Here is a 20,769-nt window from a genome sequence, read left to right on the forward strand (position 1 = left end):
ATATATATTCCTAGTACTTATATAGATGTATTTATATAGATATAAGTTATTAATGAAAGTTTTCTGACGTTCTAGACGCGTGTCAGTAGAAGTGATGTGGGCCAAGGACGCGAAGTACACCCTATAACTCAGTTTCTACCCCCAAAAAAACAGATGAAAGATGGGCAAAACCAAACGAATTTTAAAATAATGTTCTTTTAGGGGGGTGTTTCTCTATTGCAGAATTTTGAATTTAAACTAAATGTCCCTCTTTCCCTGACGTCACATCGATCGTGACGCACGATGTCCTTGTTTTACCATCACATATCAAAGCTAAACAATCGTTTCTAATGGGTTAAAATGAAGCATACCACTCAACTAACCGTCCCTAGGGTCGGAGGTCAAAGATCACCGACCCCCTTTTAACAGATAAGACGTAATAAGGTTTTGGATAAAAATTAAAGAAATGTTTGTGACACAATAAAATGCACACATATAAAATTAAATTGATATTTTATACAATAAACAGGTCCGTTAATTAAATTTAATTGTTTATTTTTCTTTTTCTTTAAAATTTAACATTTTTTCTTTAATAAAATCCAATTTAAATTGTTTAGATTATCTTAAATTTGACTGAAATTGTTGTTAGATTTGACTCGAGTGAGATATTTAACTACCTGCAACTTTCTTCCTGTGTTCTTTAATAACGTTTGACCTTTCTTTTGACCTACACGAAACTACTTTGCCTAAATTTTACTTTCGTACAGATTATAGACACTTCTGTATATTTATATTTTCTGTTATTTTTGTACATTAGACTGATAGGGATCACACGATACAGTGAACAATTTTAAATATATATTTGAGCAGTTTGTGCCTCAATATTGTAACTTCACATATAATATTCTCAGACAACTGCAGCTTGATTGCTGCATTTCTTTTAAATACATGGTTCTAAAGTCAGTTAACCGTACGTTCCAGATACACTCGCGAATAGGAATGGCTAAAATGTATTACAAAATAAGGCAACAATTTAGTCTTGACAGTGGTTAACAGACTTTTAGACCACCCTATACTTTTGGAAAGTTTGTAGCTCAATATTGGATTTTGACATACCTCATTATACTCGTGAATTTTCTAACTTACAAGATGGAAAGGAAATTGTATATATATTTGTTTGAATTCAAAATAAATTAAACATGAAATTTAATATTGAAAATTTTTTTTATAAATATTGGAAAATTAATAAGATAAAATGTCAGAAAGATTAGAATATTTCTTTGTATAGAAAAATGTCCAACTTTACACCAATTTCAACATATATTTGTAAGGTCACATCGTTAGAGAAAATTAATTTTAATTAATTCATTTCAATTAGAAACGAAATAAAAATATAATATAACATTTTTCATTATTTCAATAATGAACGGATAATTAATTTTTGTGTAGAAATATTCAATTCCTTTACATAAAATAAACACACGTCTAACCACTTTTGCAACTTGAAACTTGAAATTTTACTTTTTTCTTTTAAGGAAAAATGAATTTTATTTATTTATTTTTGAGTAGAAATTACAGAAAAATGCCCATTAACTTCGTAAGAATCCTCGCACGCTCTTTAAGACGATGTTTATGTTTCAACAATTGATTACGGGAACGTGATAAAATGCCAATAATTAAAGTATCGAATGTCTTGGAATTTCGTACAAAATAACTTCCAAAATACCCGATAAATATTTTCATTCAATGGAAGAGTGAAAATCTTGCCCGATGAAACGCTTCTTATAAATTAATTAGTATTTTCTTGCCTTATGATTGCTTTCATACTGTTTTAGTGCTTAATACTATATTTTCAATTTCTTTTACTCTAATAATTATCATACCCTTTTATACATTTCAAACAACTATTTCCGGTACTTTTTGCACGACATCATATTTCTCTTTCTTTTAATGAGATGTTTAAAACATTTCTTTACTCTTGTATTTTCCATTCCCTTTGGATACACGTTTTTTACATTTTCTTTCGCAGCATCGCGTTTTGTCCTTTTTATTAATGTAATCTATGGGCATATTTTATATGCCCACAGATTCTTTTCCGTATAATTCTTGGACCTTTCTTTGCTCTACATTAGTGTTTTCTTTTCATAGTTCCAAGAAATACTCATAAAATGCTCAATTTATAACCGCTTCTTTGATCGGCCGCATATTTCTCCTTCATTCTTGTCTGAGGACCAAGTATTTGGATATTTCTTCTTCGGCATTATGGTTTCCATTTTTTTCATGTAATTTCTCGTCCATTTCTTTGCTCAGTTGCATATTTCCCATTCTCTTACATGCAGTGCATTGAACATTTCTTTCCTTACTATTATACTTTCTCTTCTTCTTTTCACGCTGAATTTCAAATTGAGATAAAGAAATTCAATGTTTGGTAACTGGCTAATTGCATGAACTTTCTTTGATCAGATTCATATTTCCTTTCCTTTCATGCAATGAACAAATAATTTTGGACATTTCCTTGCTCGGCATCATGTTTTACCATTCTTTTTTCATGCAATTTTATAGGCCTTTCTTTACTTGGCATCTTATTTTCCATTCTTTTCATCAGATTCTAACCGCTCCTCACTAAAAAAAAATTATATTTTTCTCCGCTTTTTCGAGAAATTTCTTTGAAAATTTCATCTATGTACCTGAATTTCAAATTAAAATAAAGAAATTTAATGTTTGGTAACTGGATAAGAGTCATTAAATTAGCTGCTCTCCTTTGTAACATCTGAATAATTTTTAAATCTTAAATTCCAGAAAAGATAATAATAATTATGTAGTTTAATTAAGAATAAATTTAAAATGAAGTAATTTTAAAACACGGACATCATTTGTATCATATCAATTTTACGTAAACAAAAGTAAAACCATAATAACTATCAAAGGAACATCACGATCTTTCATTAAATATTCTATAAATAAATATAATTTGTTCTCAATAATTAAGTTCAAGTAATCTTTAGATGATATAAATTCTTGATTACATTTACATAAATTATTCTAAAAATTGAAATTTCTCAGAAATTATACTATATATATTTTATTTATAAATATTTAAAATAAAGTTTAATGTAATTTAATATACATTTTGATTATTACAAATCAATTTTTTATTGAATATTTAATGCAAAAAATACATCTTTTATAATTAGTTAATTATAGAATGATAAAAATGATGCTTTCTGATTGGTCGATTGTATCCATTTTTTAAACAATAACACTTAATATTATTACAAATTTAAATTTTAAAGTATTTAAAGTAAAAAAAAAATTGATATATGGATGGTAATTAATTACGTCATATAATTGGTTAATTTAAATTTAAACTAACCAATTATATGAAAGTCGGTTTTTTTAAACAATAACGTTTACTAATCAGTTACAAATGTAAAATAAAATACGATTTCGATAAAAATTTAATAAAAGAAATTAAATTTTAAAAATAAATTCTCAACTTAAAACAGAACATTTTTAAAAATAATAAATACATCATTAATATTTTAACGTACAAAATTTAAATTTAATTTCCGTTCGTTACACACACTTCTAATTCCAGTTATTAACACGTCTGTAGAGTAATTATATTTTATTTTACTTTTTAAATTCTTACGTCTTATATTAAATAAATGATAAATATATAAATATAATTAAAATTGTCTTGTAGTGAATCAGCAGAATTTTTTTATTTCTTCTCTTTTTTCCTTCTTTTAATGATTTCTAATGTAATTATTTAATACTTCTAGTAAATAGCCAGTATTAAATTAAACTTAGACTCTAAAATTACTCGTATTAAACTAAAGACAAGTGTTTAAAAAATATTTAAATGCGCAAACACGCTCATCAGTTGAAAAGTATTCTACTTGATCGCCGGATCGTAACCAATTTCATCATCTTGTATGACTCCGCATCAATTCATGATCTGACCTTGACACTTTAAATCGCATTTAGCATTCATATAACTTAAATTAAGCATTAGTTTCCACCGTTCTAATCTTTGTACTCGTGTACGCTAAGCTGTATATATAAACCATTAAACACGATAAATTAAATTCGTGTCAAGTTTAGAATTTCTTCAGAAAAAAAAGGCATAACGATACTTAATCTATACGAGGTTATTGCCAGTTGAAAGTCTTTTTTTTTATAGGTTTTCTTGTGCAGTAAAAAAAAACAAGAAATAGGTTAACAGGGTGTATCCTTCTTGTTCTTCCACTTTCTCTTGTAAAGGAAAATTATGAAAAAAATGTAACAGCTTGTAACAAGATAAAAGCAACACGCTTTATATATATTTTTTCTACATTCATTTTTTTTCACATTCACGTTCTTCAATTCTTACACATTCCCGTTCATCGCGTTACACATTCGTACTTTTTATATTCTTGTGCATTCGTATTCTCCAATTCTTTCTCATTCATGTTCTTCGTGTTCTTGTACTGTATATTTGTACTTTACATGTAGCTATAAAAAGTATTAAATTTTATTGAAAATAGATATAAAATTTTATCCTTTAACTAATTAATTATTAAATGGTAATAAATTCATTGCAATATTCGTTAATGAATTTCTCTAAAGTAATTTAAATAATATACACTCTGTATATACCATTTAAACATTTAATTATTAAGATATAAGGAAATTGTAAATTTGGTGTATGAATTTATAACGCTTTAATTTTACTTTCTTTTTAAAAAACTGGTAAACAATTTTATTATTAATTTCTTAGAACAAAATTCAAAATTTAAGTACGAAAATCGAAGAAAAATTAAATTTTTTCCTGTAATTTTTTAATTTTAGTTTTGCAGTTTAAATTTATTTTCAAAAATAATATACATTTTTATTACACTTAATAACGAAAATTAAATTAAATTAAATAAAAAATCATTTTAAAAAATCGGTAAATAAATTAAAATTTCAAATTTGAATAAGAAATGCTCGTTAATTACTTGTAAGAAAATTCAAATTTAACCATGAATTTAAAAAAAATCAAATTTTTAAGTGAATTTTTTACGTTAAAAAATGTAATGATTGCTTTTATGGTATAGAAAACTCGTCGATGACCTAAATTTCAAGTTCACAATTAATTTTCTTTTTTACCCATTTTTGCCTCTTGTGATGTCACACGTAAGAAAGGTTTTGGGTGGAAAACAGAAGCTTGTTTTACGAAACAAATGAGATCATGCCCTTTATTAGTAACTATTATTCAAATTTTAAATCATTTAAACTTTCTTTGATCATCTGCAATAAATATAAATTCGAATTGAATTCTTCAATGCCAAAACAATTAACAATCGTGGCATTAAGTCTGTTTAATCATTAAAAATATACGAAATTTTCGAATGAACGTGATTAAAATTTTAAAAAATCACTTTAAAATGAATTTTTAATGCTATTTTTTTTATTATTAAAATTCCAATTATCTTATAAATAAACAAACATAAACATGTATAGAAATGCATTAAAGTGATTTAATGATTACATAAACATAATTATAGTGATTCGGTATTATTGTAGCGAAATTAAAATATATTTATTATTCTTTTCTTAGAAAATACGTGCGAAGATGCTTAATTTTAACATTTAAAACGTTACAACACATTTTTAAAGAACAATTTTCAACCTTCTTTCCATTGGAATTGTAATGAATTCAATGCATTGAAACTACGAATTAGTCTCATTATTTCTTTAAACTAAATAATGACTTTATAAATGGATAATATAAATATTTATTTTAATTTAATTTTTAAGATCGTTTATCACGTTCAAGATTGTTTAATAGCAATTTACCATTTTGTTACCTTAATAGCATCGAGAACCCGAAGGACTTTACGCGTGTCAATGTCATGGTTCTGAAGAATTGGACTGTAAATGATAACAATTTATAATTATTAAAATTAAATTAAATTTTCTATATTTATCGAAATTAAATATAGAATTTAATACATTCTTTTATCAATTGAATTCTTAAATGATTTATATATTTTCTTTTTTTACTTATTTTTATCTGCAAACCAGTTTGTTCAGGTTTGTAATCCCTGAAGGGAATGTCCCGAATTTTTAAAATAAGAAGATCTTTTTTGATAATTTCGTATCGTCTATTGTTTTTGAATATTCTTTATAGTCGAGTTAGGGAAAAAAAGAAAAAAAAATTCTTGTTTTGACGTTTCGAGGACGAATTGCTGAAGGTTTACGAATTTTTAAGCAATAATTATGCAATTATTATGCTTTGCAGATTCATTTTTACTATAACTAATTAATTTTATCGATTATTTAATTAAAAAATTTAAAATTTTATGGTTTGATGTACAATTGTTAGCGTAAATCCACCAGAAAGTTTGATTTGAGTGAATATATACCAACAATTATAGATTTAAAAAAAAACTCTGAATTTACTCCATAAAATTTAGATTTTGTGATTAATTTTAGCTGTAAATATGTTATATTTTCATTTAAATTTAATAGATATTTATTCTGCAATAACTTAATTAAATATTCATATTAAAGCATACGATGTAAACAACTAGCAGGTATTACTTATGTATGATTTCAATGGCCGCTTTCGTGTTAGAAACCATTAGAAAAATCTATTTGTGAATTAATTAAAAGTAGTGGATCACTTTATCTTGGAATGGGTTCCTTCACAAAATAATAATTTCAGATAAGAATTCGGGAAATTAATGTGACTTGTTATGAAACAACACACCTTCTCCCGAAATTGTCACGTGACGCGTTATCACCCACGTGACTTTCTCCTCCTGGTCACGTCTTTCCTGGTTTGTAGTCACTCGATCTTCTTCTTCTACTCCTTCTTTTTTTGTCTAATCTTCATACCATTTGTTAAAACTTCCTTCAGTTATGAGTCAACGACCTTCGTTTGTCATTTTTACACACCAAGATAAAATATCAAATCAGAAAAAGTAGGGTCAGTCATCATTTATTTTCTTGACAATTGAGGAAAAATGATTTAACGATTACTTTAGTGATGGCATTTTTCTATTCTTCTCTCAGGTTAATTCTCTTACTCGAAATCTGTAAATATGCACTAGAAAATGAGACGATGTCCAGTTAAATTAGACTTAATAACCTATATTGCTGAATATTCTTTTAAAGTAGCAAATGGGGAGATTTAGTAAAAAAAAAAAGACAATGTGCCATCAGATTGGGCATTCAAAGAAATACCAACAAACATTTACCTATTATCCAATCTAAATGACAGTAATCTGGAATTCAGGATAACAAAGTGATGTTCATTCACTTAGCCTTAATATCTAATTTCTTACCAATTCTTTCGAAGGAGGTTACATCGCAAAGGGGCGTTGGTCCATTTAAGATTTAAAAAAAAAGGTCGTTCGTGTTGCCTCCTGGGGAATAACATACCCAATAACAAATAGTATCACTTTCTTCTTTATTTAAACCACCTATTCAACTTTCATACTTAGCTTTAAACCAGAATTATAATTATTTTATATGAAACTAATTGAAAAATGTAGTAAAAATATAGGTTTTCTTCTAATTTTATGATGATTCGACTGTTGCTTTAAACATAAAATGGGCTTCGTCGCATTAAAATCCCACTAAATTGTTATTACTTTCAATAGGCAATTTGCAGAAAATACTCCTCTTGAAGTCTAACTGTGGAGCAAAGTTCAATGATAATTAATTGCGTTAGTATCGTGTGACATTCAAAATGTTCTTTTTTTTTTTTCCTTAAAAAATGGTAGATGATTTCGAGGACACGAAATGCCTTCAGGTGATTTTTAGTGTAACGAAAGCGATAGGAAATAGTTTTCACTTAACAATGTCAATCGTCCGTTTTAAACAGGTGTGGCGGGTTTCGACTTAAACTTGGAACAGGTTTTAACGGGAAACGATTGACATACTAACCTCTAACCTTTAAACTACGATAGATAGCATAATAACATATATATAAGTAGTTAAACAATTTGACCACAAATTTATAAATCGCAATTTTAATCCAGGAGAGTGAAAAATAAAATAGAAAATGAAAGAAGTTAAAGAATTGATGGCACAAAAATTATGTAACTTTCAAACTATAATGCCAAGGACAAGTTGATCGTTATGATAATTTATTACCAGATTTTCCTTAACTTCACACCGGAAATCGAAGGCGTTTCTTTAAGAAAGACGAAAGTCTCTTCTACGAATTGTCTTCTAAGTTTTAAATATGTTGAATATTATTTTATAATTTTTATCACGTTCTCGAATTGGGATGGGATTGAAAAGAGGTGGGAAATTCTCTTTGACAGTACCGAGAATTAATTTTTTATATGCATAATTTTTTAAAATGCAGATTAATTTTCTAGGATAAGAATAAGGATAACAATTTTTTTAACTCTAAACCAAGAAAAGTAATTAATTATAATTACATAGCTCTTAGCCATTTAAATCTAATCATCGATCTAATCTTGTGAAACTTGTGACCCATTTCGGAAATAAATCCCCATCTTGTTTCAATATAAAGTTTTACTAATCTGGAATTATTTATAATCCATTTTATAATTAAAAGAATGTTAACGTAATCGTAGGAGCGGTACAATTTCTCCATAACTTAATTGACTTTATGAAGAAACTCCAAAGATGATAAAACGCATTTTCTGCGAACATTTTGAAATTTCACTTATTTATAGTTAATTAGTGTCTTAATTGAAGGATATCTTCTGTCGTTGTCGTAGTCCCTGACACCATTGTGGGTGTGTTGACAAAATCGAGTTATTTGGTCCTGTTTTATACAAATGTAAAGTGTAGAAAGAAGCATCTGGATACTCCTGATAATTGCAAAACTACAAAATGTGTCGCTAATTTTCTGTCATGTGAACAGCCATATCTTCTTTTCTATGGGAGGAGTGGAAAATTTACTCCCATAAAATGTATTTGTACTTTGTCTGCATCTTAAGTGATCCGTTGGCGCCATTCTCTATTGTGAATCAAGTAAATAATTACTTTACAAAAATTCAAAAATTACGTAACTTCAATCGGGATTTTTCACAGTTTAACTTAAAGATAATGTTTTTAAAATGGTTTTACTTACGTTCTAATCATTCTTAAGTATAAATTTTTATAATAAATTATTGTCTAATGGTTTTAGAATTATAGAAAATGGTAAAAGTATCCTTCACATTTCTTTACTAAATCCACGAACTAAATTAGTCATCGGTGTATAAAATTTATATTTTTAATTATTTACAGTTAAGCGAATTAAAATAGAAAAAAAAGAATCAACGGTTAAATTCTGATTAGCAACGATTCTTAGAAAACAATGTTTGGATTTGCTGCACTATGTTGATTTTGTAATAGAGACCATTTGTTGGTGTAATTCTTGCTTCTAAACAAGTAATAGATTAATTTTTCGTGTAAACAATGCTAATATTACAATTATAAATTGAAAATTTAAGAATTTTTTTACATTTGGGTCTTTCCGCCATGTGAGGCACTAAGAGGATTTTTTCCCCATACCCTTGCCAGGCCAGGCCCACAATGGGTGCGACCGGATGGTGAGGGAAGGACCTGACATATCCTGGACAGACCGCTCACGAAAAAAATCATGGGTTTATTTCTACCGCCCGGATTCAATTTCGGGTCCCGCAGAGAAGAAGGCAGACGCCTTACCCGCCTCTGCCATCCGACCATCCAAATTTAAGAATTTAGGTCTCCTTATCATAAAGTCAACTAATATTTTCTTTCTAATTTATTCTTCAATAAAAGGATATCAGTATTAGGTCTTTTATTAGTTAGTAAATTAGATCCTCAATGTTTCCTTTTATTTTTCTTGCAGTTTTCTTGTCTTTTGTCCTAATAAATAGGTTTCTTTATTGGGCAATAAGTTAGATCCCTCATATTTTATCACCAAGTTACTTTCCAATAAAAGTAACTCAAGTCTCTTATTAAAGATAGTCATTTTATCATCTTAACATTACGAAAATTTCAATTTCAATTCTAGAAAGTTTGTCTTCATTGTCATCAAGAAAATTACTTATTAATAAAAAGTAAATAAGATATTATCAAAGAACATTTATTTTCTAAAAATCCACGAGAAGAGTGAGGGACAATTAAGAAAATTTAAAGCTAAAACTTCATGCAAAATACGTTATCCTTGTATGCTTCTTTTATGGTAATTTAGAATATTTAAGGTAAAAAATGGTAAAAATATTTATATTTGGGATCAATATTCTTAATAAGTACTTACATTGAAAAAATGGAAAAATATGCAAATTAATAAACTCCTTCTAGAAAAATTTTAATGTATGAAAATATGTAAAAATAATTTAATATCTCTAAATTGCTGAAATTATTAAATAACTTTTTGTATGTCAAACTTAAATTCAAGTTACGTGTGAATGTAAGGTGGAAAAGTCCTAATTTTGGTAACATAAAAGTGACTCGTGATCCCTCGACACTACTTGCATCACTTCCTGAATTTAAATTTCTTAAAAGTTTCACTTTGGCCCAAAAATATAAATCGGGGAATTCATAACAGTGAATCATTAACAAACTCATCAAGTGACCTATCTCCAACGCCCATCGAGTGGTACACATAATGAGTTAAACGTGCTGCCATCTGTTATTAAGAAGATTAAATTTAAAAAGTTGATTGTTAATTAAAAATCAGAGATAAAGTAAAATAGCTTAAAACAAACGTTAATAATTATTTTAATTTTCATTACATTTTTTCAAATAATAAAATATAAAATTAAAACATTATGACAAAATATTAAAATTCTATTACTTATCTACAGTTTTAATGTATAAATGTTTAATTAAAGTAATTTAGATTAAATCTATGAATGCATGTAATTACAAAACGGTTAATTTCCTACTTTTTTTCTTCTTGCCATTTAACGGAATTCAAAAGTAAAATTCCAACAATGGCTTTTGTGAGTTAAAAGGTAACGCGATCTTCATCCAAGTAATTATACTTTGAACAGAATTTACTTATCTCCATATCCTAGAAAAATTAATCTTCGACTTTCAAATAAGATTTTCAATTAAGAATTAATCGCCTGTGATTAAATTGAAGAATTTTCATACCATGAATAATCATTTCGCAATATTCTTTAAAGAATATTTTAAATTATTGTAATATTTTTCTCTTTGTGAACAATCATTGAATTAATTTTATTAATATTTACATAAATTTTTGCATAAAAATTAACTTAGGATGAGATGAAGATATGTTAAGGTTAAATTTATAGAGTTATCTTCTCGAATACAATGTGTGTAATATTCTTATTTGTGTTGTTCTTATCTTCAAGACGAGTTAAACCTAGTCACGAATGCCACGAATCGAGTCTAATTTATTCAAAACATTTTAACTTTTCGGTGCGGTGAATCATTATATTACACACAAAAAATTTGAATTTGAATAATGTTCTAATTTAGCCACCAGGGGAGCTTCTGTAACATTAATTAAGTAGTGAAAATACAGCATTTTTTTTACTTTTGATAAGTTAAATTGCTTTAAAATTAAGTTTAATATACAGTAGTTAAAATAGAAATATCCTGACACTTTTAATATAATTAACCATTACATTATCCTCAAAAATTGAAATTGAAATAAGGTTTTAATTTAGACACTAGGGGAATGTTTATATTATTATTAAATTAAATTTGGCGCTAAAGTATGTAAATAAATTATTTTAATATTTGACGAGTAAAAAAAAGAATCAACGGTTAAATTCTGATTAGCAACGATTCTTAGAAAACAATGTTTGGATTTGCTGCACTATGTTGATTTTGTAATAGAGACCATTTNATGGCTACTCTATCTGGGTCGTTTGTTAGTCGTCAATGTAAAATGAATTATATATTACTATCTGATATAATGAAATATGCTACTTGTAGCAGTTCATCGAGAAATTTTATAGAAGGAGAACAAGTATTACTAGCAGGACACGTCATTTTATGTTGTATTATCGAGAAAAACGAGCAAGATCGTTCTGTACATTTTTGTGCTCTTTGTCTGCAAACATTAGCATTGACTTCTATCCCACACAAAATTACTGGAATTTTAAAGTTTATCGACATATCATATAAAATTGAATAGAATTACGTTTTATTGAAGATAATCCTATAGTATAGGTTAAAAACGAGTACAAATACTAAATTATTTTATACTTAGACTCTATGCAATCTTTTTCAGTTTGATTTTTTAATACTATCGAATTACAATAATCTAAACATATTTATAAAAACATGATAGCATACATGACAAAATATAATCTTCAAGAGTAAAATGTTTCGAACATACTACCATATACTTCGTAACTTTTTTGCCAATTCTTAGCAGTCGAATCCACTCTTTCCGTCGGTTACATTTCTGAGATTTTCCGAATTCTGATTTACGAAAAATCATCTGTTTTTCATATGGGAATACATGAAAACTTATATCGGGATCGCGTATGGTTTTGGAATTACAATTTGGAACACAACAGAAAGCTTTACTTTTACTTTTACTATTCATCTCTACTGTTGACAATATATGAAGAACATTCAAACGACCCAGATAGAGTAGTTCTGTTTTTAAACACCAGAGGGCGAGCATCCGGTGAAAAACGCGAATAGGAAGACCGAAACCGTTAGGCCAGGAATACACATGCGTAAAATTCGGCGTAAAATCTAGCATAAAACAGAAAGCGTAAAAACTTTTATGAAATTTTGGCTGAAACGTAAGGCCAGGAACACACATGCCTAAAATTGTGTGGCAGAAAACTGAATCAGAAATCAGCTTTCAGTTCAGTTTCTGTTTTACGCTTTTATGCCAGAACACACTCCAATTCCGCTACGAGCCGGCTAAGGATCAACCTTCTGCTCTATAGACTGAATCGGAGCAGTCGAAAAAAATGAACTACTTGAAGCCATAATATCTTCTAGAAAGGTTCCTTAGTACTCAAAGAAAATTACGTATGGAAAAATAAAAAAAGCTAAAGGATTTTTTTCTTAGAAAAAAAACAATGAAATAAGCTCAGGTTATTTTCTGTTGTATGAATTTTAATTGCCTTCCTTAATATAACAATTAAAAAATTTGAAGAACCTTATGAAATTGAAAGAACATAATAATTAAAACTTCCAACTCTGCAACGACAATATATAGTTGACACAGTAACGTCTAACGAGACGACTCGTAAAATGAATACAGTAATGTTTATTGGACACATTAAAAAGGTTAAGAACACTATGGAACCCGAAGAATGTAATTGAATACCGTAATTGAATAATGATAATTTCATAAAAGAGGAACTGAAATACTCGAAGTAACAGAACTTCATAAAACTTGAACATAATTTGGAGGGCAGATATCAATTACTCTTCGGGACTTTTCTGCTTATGTATAAAAAATAAATAAAATAAAGCATAAAATAATTGAAATTGTCGTCTTCAGAAAGACATTAAAACTCTGAAAAATCTTGCGAAACTCAAGAACCTAATTGAAACTATCTTTTTGAAACGAAATTTAATGTTGCTGAATAATCTTATGGAATCTGAAGGAGCCAATTGAAATTTCAAAATCTACTTTTTCATAAAATAAAAATCAGTCTTATAATATAATTTAGTTTGAGCTCATTTCATATTTGCATTAACAATACTGTATAATTGCAATTTGATTACTTACCGCTTCTGCAAAAACTTCGAATATGACCGAATTGATTTTTTCGAAAATCTTAGAAATACATTCAGTTAATTCTATCGGATCAATTTTTGAATCGTCTATGAAAATGGTTACAAGATAACCGATGGCAAACGTCTCTTGAAGATCAGAAACATCGCCGACACAATACATGTTTCCATTGACCAAGAAGGCCATTCGGTCACAAAGTTTCGTACATTCGTCAAAACTAAAAAATTAATTAAAAATAAAATTGATTTAGTAATGAAAGTGATTTTAATATACTATATTAAAGTATAAGTAATTGTTATGTGAGATTTCTAACTGATTAATTTGGCATATACTCCGTTACTTACCTCGATGTAGTAATTACAAAAGAAGTCTGCAAGTAAGGATCATTCTTGATTTCTAATAACGTCTTCCAAACACAATTTCTGATATCGTTATTCATATGAGAGGTGGGTTCATCTAAAAATATCAAGGGAGGATAATCCAAAAGAGATATTGCAATTGACAATAGTTTTTTATTGCAACCACTGCAAGAAATTCGTTAGAAAATAAGTTTTTATATTATGAATATGCAAATAAGGCATTCATTCTTACCTATATTCTCTCACTAATTTATCTTCTTCATTTAGCCCAAGAGATCTGAACAGATGATTAATTATTTTTGGAATATGATGCCTTTCAATCCCGCGAAGAGTTGCAAATAATTTAATTGTCTGTTTGCCAGTTAAGTTCCACAATAAACCTTCATTTTGAGGACAATATCCAACTTGTGATTGGTACTATAAAATTATAAATTATATAAAAAGCAACAAATAAACATTACTTTGCCAAAATTTTTACCTTTTGATAGTTTAACATAATATTATAATCATCGAAGAGAATAATTCCATTATCAATTGATATAATTCCTATAAGACATTTCAGCAAAGTGGATTTCCCAGCATTGGATGGCCCTAATATGCCAAAACATTTCGATTTCTCGATGCTGAAAGATACATTACGAATGTTAAAATCTAGATGGATCTTCTTGCGAAGATTTTTCACAATAAATATATTTTCTTGAGAGAAATCTTCGGATATGACAATTTCTGGAAATTTAGACATTCGTTTGAGTATTTGATATCTATTATTTATGGCGGTGAAAAAATGATGCTCGATACAGAGTAAAATTGTAAAATACAGTATCCCAAAAATAACCATAAAGGCACAATTTTCTAAATAGACATTTTGTCTTTGTAGAGTATTATATTCTGTAAGAAAATCATCATCAATATTTAGTTATATTAAAAAAATTACATGAAAACCATACCATGGCAGCATGCATATAAGAGGGAACCATCTCTCAGTTTGTCACAAGTTAAAAGTAAGCTTTCTAATATCTCGGGACAGATATTATCTTTCAACATGCGAACATAAATATCTTCTAGACTCCATACAACACATATAGTTGGAAATAAATAAATAAATGGTTTGATTACAAAGACGGAAAATTCTTTTAATGAACTCAGAACCAACATGATGAAGATCATTAGAGTAATGTCTGAAAAGAAAAAAATGTAATGTCTGAATTTTTAAAATATTTTTTAAATAAAAAATACTTTAAAAACTCATACCCAATAAAATTTTAAATAATATTCTATAAAGAAATTTAGGATATTCTGGTTTGTAGATGTATGACAAGATGTAAATTAAAGGGAGGTAGAAGAATCCATAAGCAAAGAGAATAGCAGCGATTTTAGCTGATAGAATAATACGCATGAATTACTTATTAATATAATTAAATTAATTTTTAAATTAATAACTTACCGAAATATTTAAATGAAAAAAATGTAAAGCAATCGTCTTTAAACAATAGTAACAACAGAAGAGTCCATATTGTCCATAGAAAATATACAGAATAATCAAATACAAAATGCGAAATCCAAAATAGTTGGACATTGACACCAGTCATCAATTGTAATTTCCTGAATGATGAATACGTTTCTCGACAATAATCGATTAATAATTGACCAGAAACCAATTGTAATACAAATGGCATAATCAGATAGAAGAAAATTAAGTAGACGTTATCGGGAGATACAAAAGATATCGATCGGACAGCGATTCCAGAGATTCGCTCGATATTTTGATGTAGGAAGATTCGTCTCTAGTTACAAATCTCAGAAAGGCATTACTGAAAGAATTTATGGATAGAGAAGAAAGATGTGGAACGTTTCCTGAATACAAAGCATCAACAGAAATAATGCTACCAGTGCGACTATTGATGATGGCACCTACCGAATTGACTTCTTCTATGAAATTCTTATTGGTTTCAACAGCGTGAAGGGTTAAATCTTTGATTTTGTATACCACAACATTTTCGCTTCTTAACTTTTCGTAGTAAATTGCTTCCACAATTCTAGCTACGATAGAGTTATCTATTGAATAAAACAACTCGAAATTATGAATATTTGAGAAGTCGCTTATGTTAACAAGTTCGGTTGAATAGCGAAACTTTGCTTTATTTTCTGACCAAAATGTCATAATAAATAATATCGAGGCTAAGAAAAAGAATGAAAGAAATTGTACCAAATTTGCTTTTGCCAAAACGTATTTTTTCCATATAATGATGCAAAACTGTCGAAAGAACCGTTTTAATTTCTGTTTTTCATACTTATAACTAATTATATAATCTGGAATAGAATGAAAAATTGAATTTTAATATAAAGAAATTTATTTAAATTGTAAATAAATCAATAAAAACTTACTCTTTAAGTCTTTCGGAATTTTAACAGACTTTGAACAAGAACAATCATTTTTAAGTTTCGTTAAACTGTTAAAAAGAGAAATATGCTTCATTTAGATGTATGATCTTGTAAATTTATTATATAGAAGTATATGCAATAGTCTATATTCGCGATATATGCTTAAAATTGGCATGCCAAACACAACTAAAATTAATGCGTAAAACTGTTTATCCTTCTTGTTAAGCGCCATTTTAGATTCAGAAAATTGTACCAGAAATGATGACATATTAGATTCAAAACTTTAAATAAAATAGCTTCCGTTAATATAACATTTTCAGAACTAAAGTCATATAATCCCTTTGATGCGTACTTTTACAACTTAAAATGATCAAAGCTAAATTTTAACTTATATATATATTTATTTATTTGATGAAGAGAATTATTTGAGAGAATTTCTCTCTCCATCAATATATAATAAATTTAAAAGTAAAGACCGAAGTTGTAGACTGATAGCTTAAGTCATAAGATCTCGAAACTCCTATGTAAAATCTATAAATACAAACCGTTTATTTTTGTATTGTTATCAAGGAGTTCAAAGTTCTGTTATTATTTTACGTGTTGATTTCGTTAACGATCACACAAAACATCCCGAATTTATCTGCACTGTTTTGTTGCTTTTGAACGTCTGCTACATCATGATTTATCTTTACATTTCCAGTACTTAATATCCTTACTTTATTCTTTTACCACAAAAATGTTGATTTTAATGGAAGACCACGAATTAAATTAAAATATTTAAAAACGCTAAATACATGTAGTATATTTTATTGGATAATTAAAAGGATAAAACGGAAAGTTGCGGAAACTGATATGCGGTAATATACAAAAATTTCAAAATTACCTTCCTAAAATATCAGCCATGGTCACATTAAATATTTTGAATGGAAACTTTCCTTCGACAAATTGGATTATTTGATTAACTATATATATTCTATTCGAGGCAAATAGCCAGACAATTATTTCTTTGTTACTTTTTATAATATTAACTTCTTCAGTTAGAGAATGAATATATTCCACAATACTTTCGTATTGGCTTCCGTTCTGTACATCAATAATAACTCGAGACCCACATTCTACAAGAAATTTTCAATGTTAAATGATATCAATTGTTCACGTTGCGTACGAAAAAAATAAAAAAGTTACCATATTTTTTCTGTAAATCTTCTAAAGATCCCGAACATTTAATATTTCCATGTACAAGAAAGATTATTCTTTCAGTTAAAAGTGCTTCGTGCTTCGAACGAGTGAGGAATAAAATGGTTTTATTATGGCAAATTTTATTCAAGATATCTAAAAGATGTAATGTTTCTTTTGAACTAAAGCCAAAACTGGGTTCATCAAGAATTATAACCTTAATTAATATTAAAAAACAATAAAATTAGTGAAAAGCAATTTAAAATATGTAAAAATAAACTACCCGAAGTAAAAAAAAAGTACTCGAGGATCATGAATCATGGCGATTCCAATGCAAAGTTTTCTGAGTTCTTGACGAAGGAGAAACTTTCCTAAGAGATTTTTAATGGAATATAATTTCAATAACTCTAAAATTTTGTTGATATTCTCTTTGTTTGAATAATTGCTACCATGTAACTAAATAAGAAAAATAATTCAATTACTGAAGTTTCATGTTTATAATAAAAATTATAAAAATTTAATTTTTTTTTGGTTAAATTTGAAGTTTTTAGAGTTACCCGGGCAAAAAATTGTAGATTTTCTTCCACGGTTAACATAGAATATGAAATATTTACTTGCGGGCACCAGCCTATAGCACCTTTGTTATTCCATCCTCCTCTTACTTTCTCATCATTTACATAAATTTCTCCATTATCTGCGATCTCCAAACCTTAAAATCAATGTAATTAATCGATTAAAATATCATGTATTCATTTAGAATAGAAATTACTAACCGAGACTAATAAGTGTTAACATCGACTTTCCTGAATTTTTATGTCCCAATATTGTGGTGATTTGACTTTCGCGACAATAAATTTGCAAATTGTTTAAGATGGGAAATTTTCCAGGTTGATTTTTCTAAAATTTGAAAAAATACATAATGATATTTACTACATGTATTTTAATCAAATATCAATTAAATGTGTGAAATTATATGAAATTATAGGCCTATATTACATACCTTATGTAAATTTTGCACAGAAATTCCAGTTTTTTGGCTTTTTACATGAAAATCATCGAAATATTTTTCATCATTTTTTGTATGTTGCTCATACTTTAAATTCCAATTATAATCCTGTAATTTGGTGTTTAATTTCATATTTTAAATTGCAAGATGAACAATTCTCATGGTTACTTACATTGACAGAAACACTCGAATGATGCTGGAAATAACTCAAAAAATGATATTTAAAAAGAAAAAATGTAGAATAAATGATAGAAGATATAAACATCATCATAATTATCTGACTAATGGTAAAATCATCAGCAAAACTTGAATCATTTAGCGTGCTCCATGTTACTTCTTTGCCTAAATACGTAAAAATCCTTCATTTCTTGAAATATTGTTTGAAATATTTCTGAACAAAATCGCTTACCATTAGTTTCTGACAGTGATATGATCCTGCATATCCATTGCAAAGCCACATTTGGGAACAAGCAAAAGAGAAATTTGTAAATGGTTTTCAGATCTCTCTTGTAACGAGGGAATATAAAAATAGTGGGAATAGTATGAGTAATTATCCACGCAGAAAGACAAAATGGTATCTTTATATCGGCTGAAAATATATAATTATTCATTATATATCTAGATTCTATTCGGAAAATAATAAAATGGAGGTTGAACTTACGATGTTGAAAGATGGAAGATACGAACATTATAAATAAAGAGGCATTCAGAGCGTATATCATAAAGATTATGCAAAATACACTATTTTCTGTATGTGAAAGGATGTTAACTTCCTTCTTCAAACACAAAATCTCAATCAGAAGCAACAATAAAGATAACATAATTAATGACAGACTAACGAAGAAATCGCAAACACAGATCAGATAGTGACTGACTCCAGAAACAAGTAACATCTCCTAGCAGGAAAACTGAAATCGTACTTTTCTCTTACTGAATTTAAAATAAATAATGGAAATCTTACTCTTTCTCTTTGTTTGTTTGCGGATGAGTTTATGAGTATGACAACCACACACAAATGCAGACCATAGACTATAATATAAGGCAAGAAATCAAGGATGATTAATAATTGATAGCCGCTGTAGGAGGATGTAGGAAGCTGGAGAAGTTCCATCTATAACATAATTATAAATGTTATTAAAATGTCTGCCATAGAAACTACTACGTAATTGACGTACGTAATTGTAAATTGACGTACCACGAAGCTTTTCTTTGATTCGTTTTGAACCATTTCGATGAAAGTCGTTTCGATTGCGTGTTGTAATAATAGAAACTCACTACTAAAAAACTCTATATTTGAAAAGAAACTTAAAATGATAATTATCAAACATTATTTAAAATTTAAAATAATTTTTGTTACCATTTTTCATGTACCAATGTCGGTATTTAATAAAAGTTTTAAAATGGTTTCTCGTAATCATTGAATAGAAAATAGGAAAACGGAGTTTATAATCAAGTTTTCCAGTTCCATTAAAATTTAAATCATTAAAAATAACAGCCCCTCTTATTTTCTTTCTCTTTTTTGCTATAAATTCTATCTCCTTTTCATTTATAACTCCTACTAATTCTATAAAAATTATGCCATAAATTAAACTAAAACCATATTACAACATAATATTCTACAATTTAACATTGAAATTTACTAACAGTTTTAAATAAAATATTTAAAATACTAAAAGAAACTCACCGGGAAATATGTGAAATTTGGTTTCAATTCTTTCAAATGCTTTTCTCATTAAAGAAGCTGTAATATTATTATTAGGAGCGAATAAAAATAATTCTTCTTCGGTGCCCATCTTCAACTTATTAGAAACTACAGGATCGAAGATAGTATAATACGTGATATCTCTTTGTTTGGTGACTAATTCTGTATTATAGTTTCTTATAAATAAAATTGGAGCATATAACAAAGCAGGCAGGAGGATAGCAACGAAAGTTAAAACATAATCCCTTCGAATAAACATCCATTCTTTCCATAGAAGACATAGAAAGATTTCGTATTGCTTTGGCATTCTACATTAATTTTTCGATAAAAATCCTATTAATAAACGTTAAAAACTGTTAAAAATATCGAAAAGTTCAGCAGGAATATTAAAATTCGTAAAAATATTCCACCAAATTCAAACTAAATCAATTTGGCACTCGAATATTCGAATTCTTTCCATCAATACGTTTCTTTTTATTCTTTTAGAATATCATTT

At 27.7% G+C, this 20,769-nt stretch overlaps 1 protein-coding gene across 4 annotated transcripts; it reads right to left on the reverse strand.

Annotated features, from left to right (window-relative positions):
• Positions 1-11,373: 11,373 nt before the first annotated feature.
• Positions 11,374-20,746, reverse strand: LOC111634890 (ATP-binding cassette sub-family A member 3-like). Of its 4 annotated transcripts, XM_023379728.1 has the most exons (20): positions 20,256-20,745; positions 19,929-20,135; positions 19,767-19,858; positions 19,533-19,682; positions 19,233-19,467; positions 18,981-19,160; positions 18,744-18,913; positions 18,566-18,679; positions 18,339-18,462; positions 18,123-18,274; positions 17,869-18,021; positions 17,575-17,782; positions 17,273-17,504; positions 16,393-16,457; positions 14,955-15,185; positions 14,486-14,895; positions 14,240-14,424; positions 13,993-14,172; positions 13,643-13,865; positions 11,374-11,427 (listed from the first exon to the last, which is right to left on the reverse strand). In XM_023379728.1, the coding sequence occupies exons 1-20, from the start codon at positions 20,578-20,580 to the stop codon at positions 11,404-11,406; spliced, it is 3,660 nt and encodes a 1,219-aa protein (XP_023235496.1). In that variant the 5' UTR covers positions 20,581-20,745; the 3' UTR covers positions 11,374-11,403. The 4 variants fall into 4 exon arrangements, 3 of the variants coding, with proteins under 3 accessions (XP_023235496.1, XP_023235497.1, XP_023235498.1); XM_023379729.1 differs by lacking the exon at positions 20,256-20,745 and having other exon boundaries at positions 19,767-19,848; positions 19,929-20,030; XR_002758298.1 differs by lacking the exon at positions 11,374-11,427 and having other exon boundaries at positions 13,850-13,865; positions 13,993-14,104; positions 20,256-20,746.
• Between the last annotated feature and the right edge of the window lie 23 nt (positions 20,747-20,769).

Source organism: Centruroides sculpturatus, unplaced genomic scaffold (assembly GCF_000671375.1).
Source record: "Centruroides sculpturatus isolate CEXI.00-Female unplaced genomic scaffold, Cexi_2.0 scaffold862, whole genome shotgun sequence".
NCBI lineage: Eukaryota > Metazoa > Arthropoda > Arachnida > Scorpiones > Buthidae > Centruroides > Centruroides sculpturatus.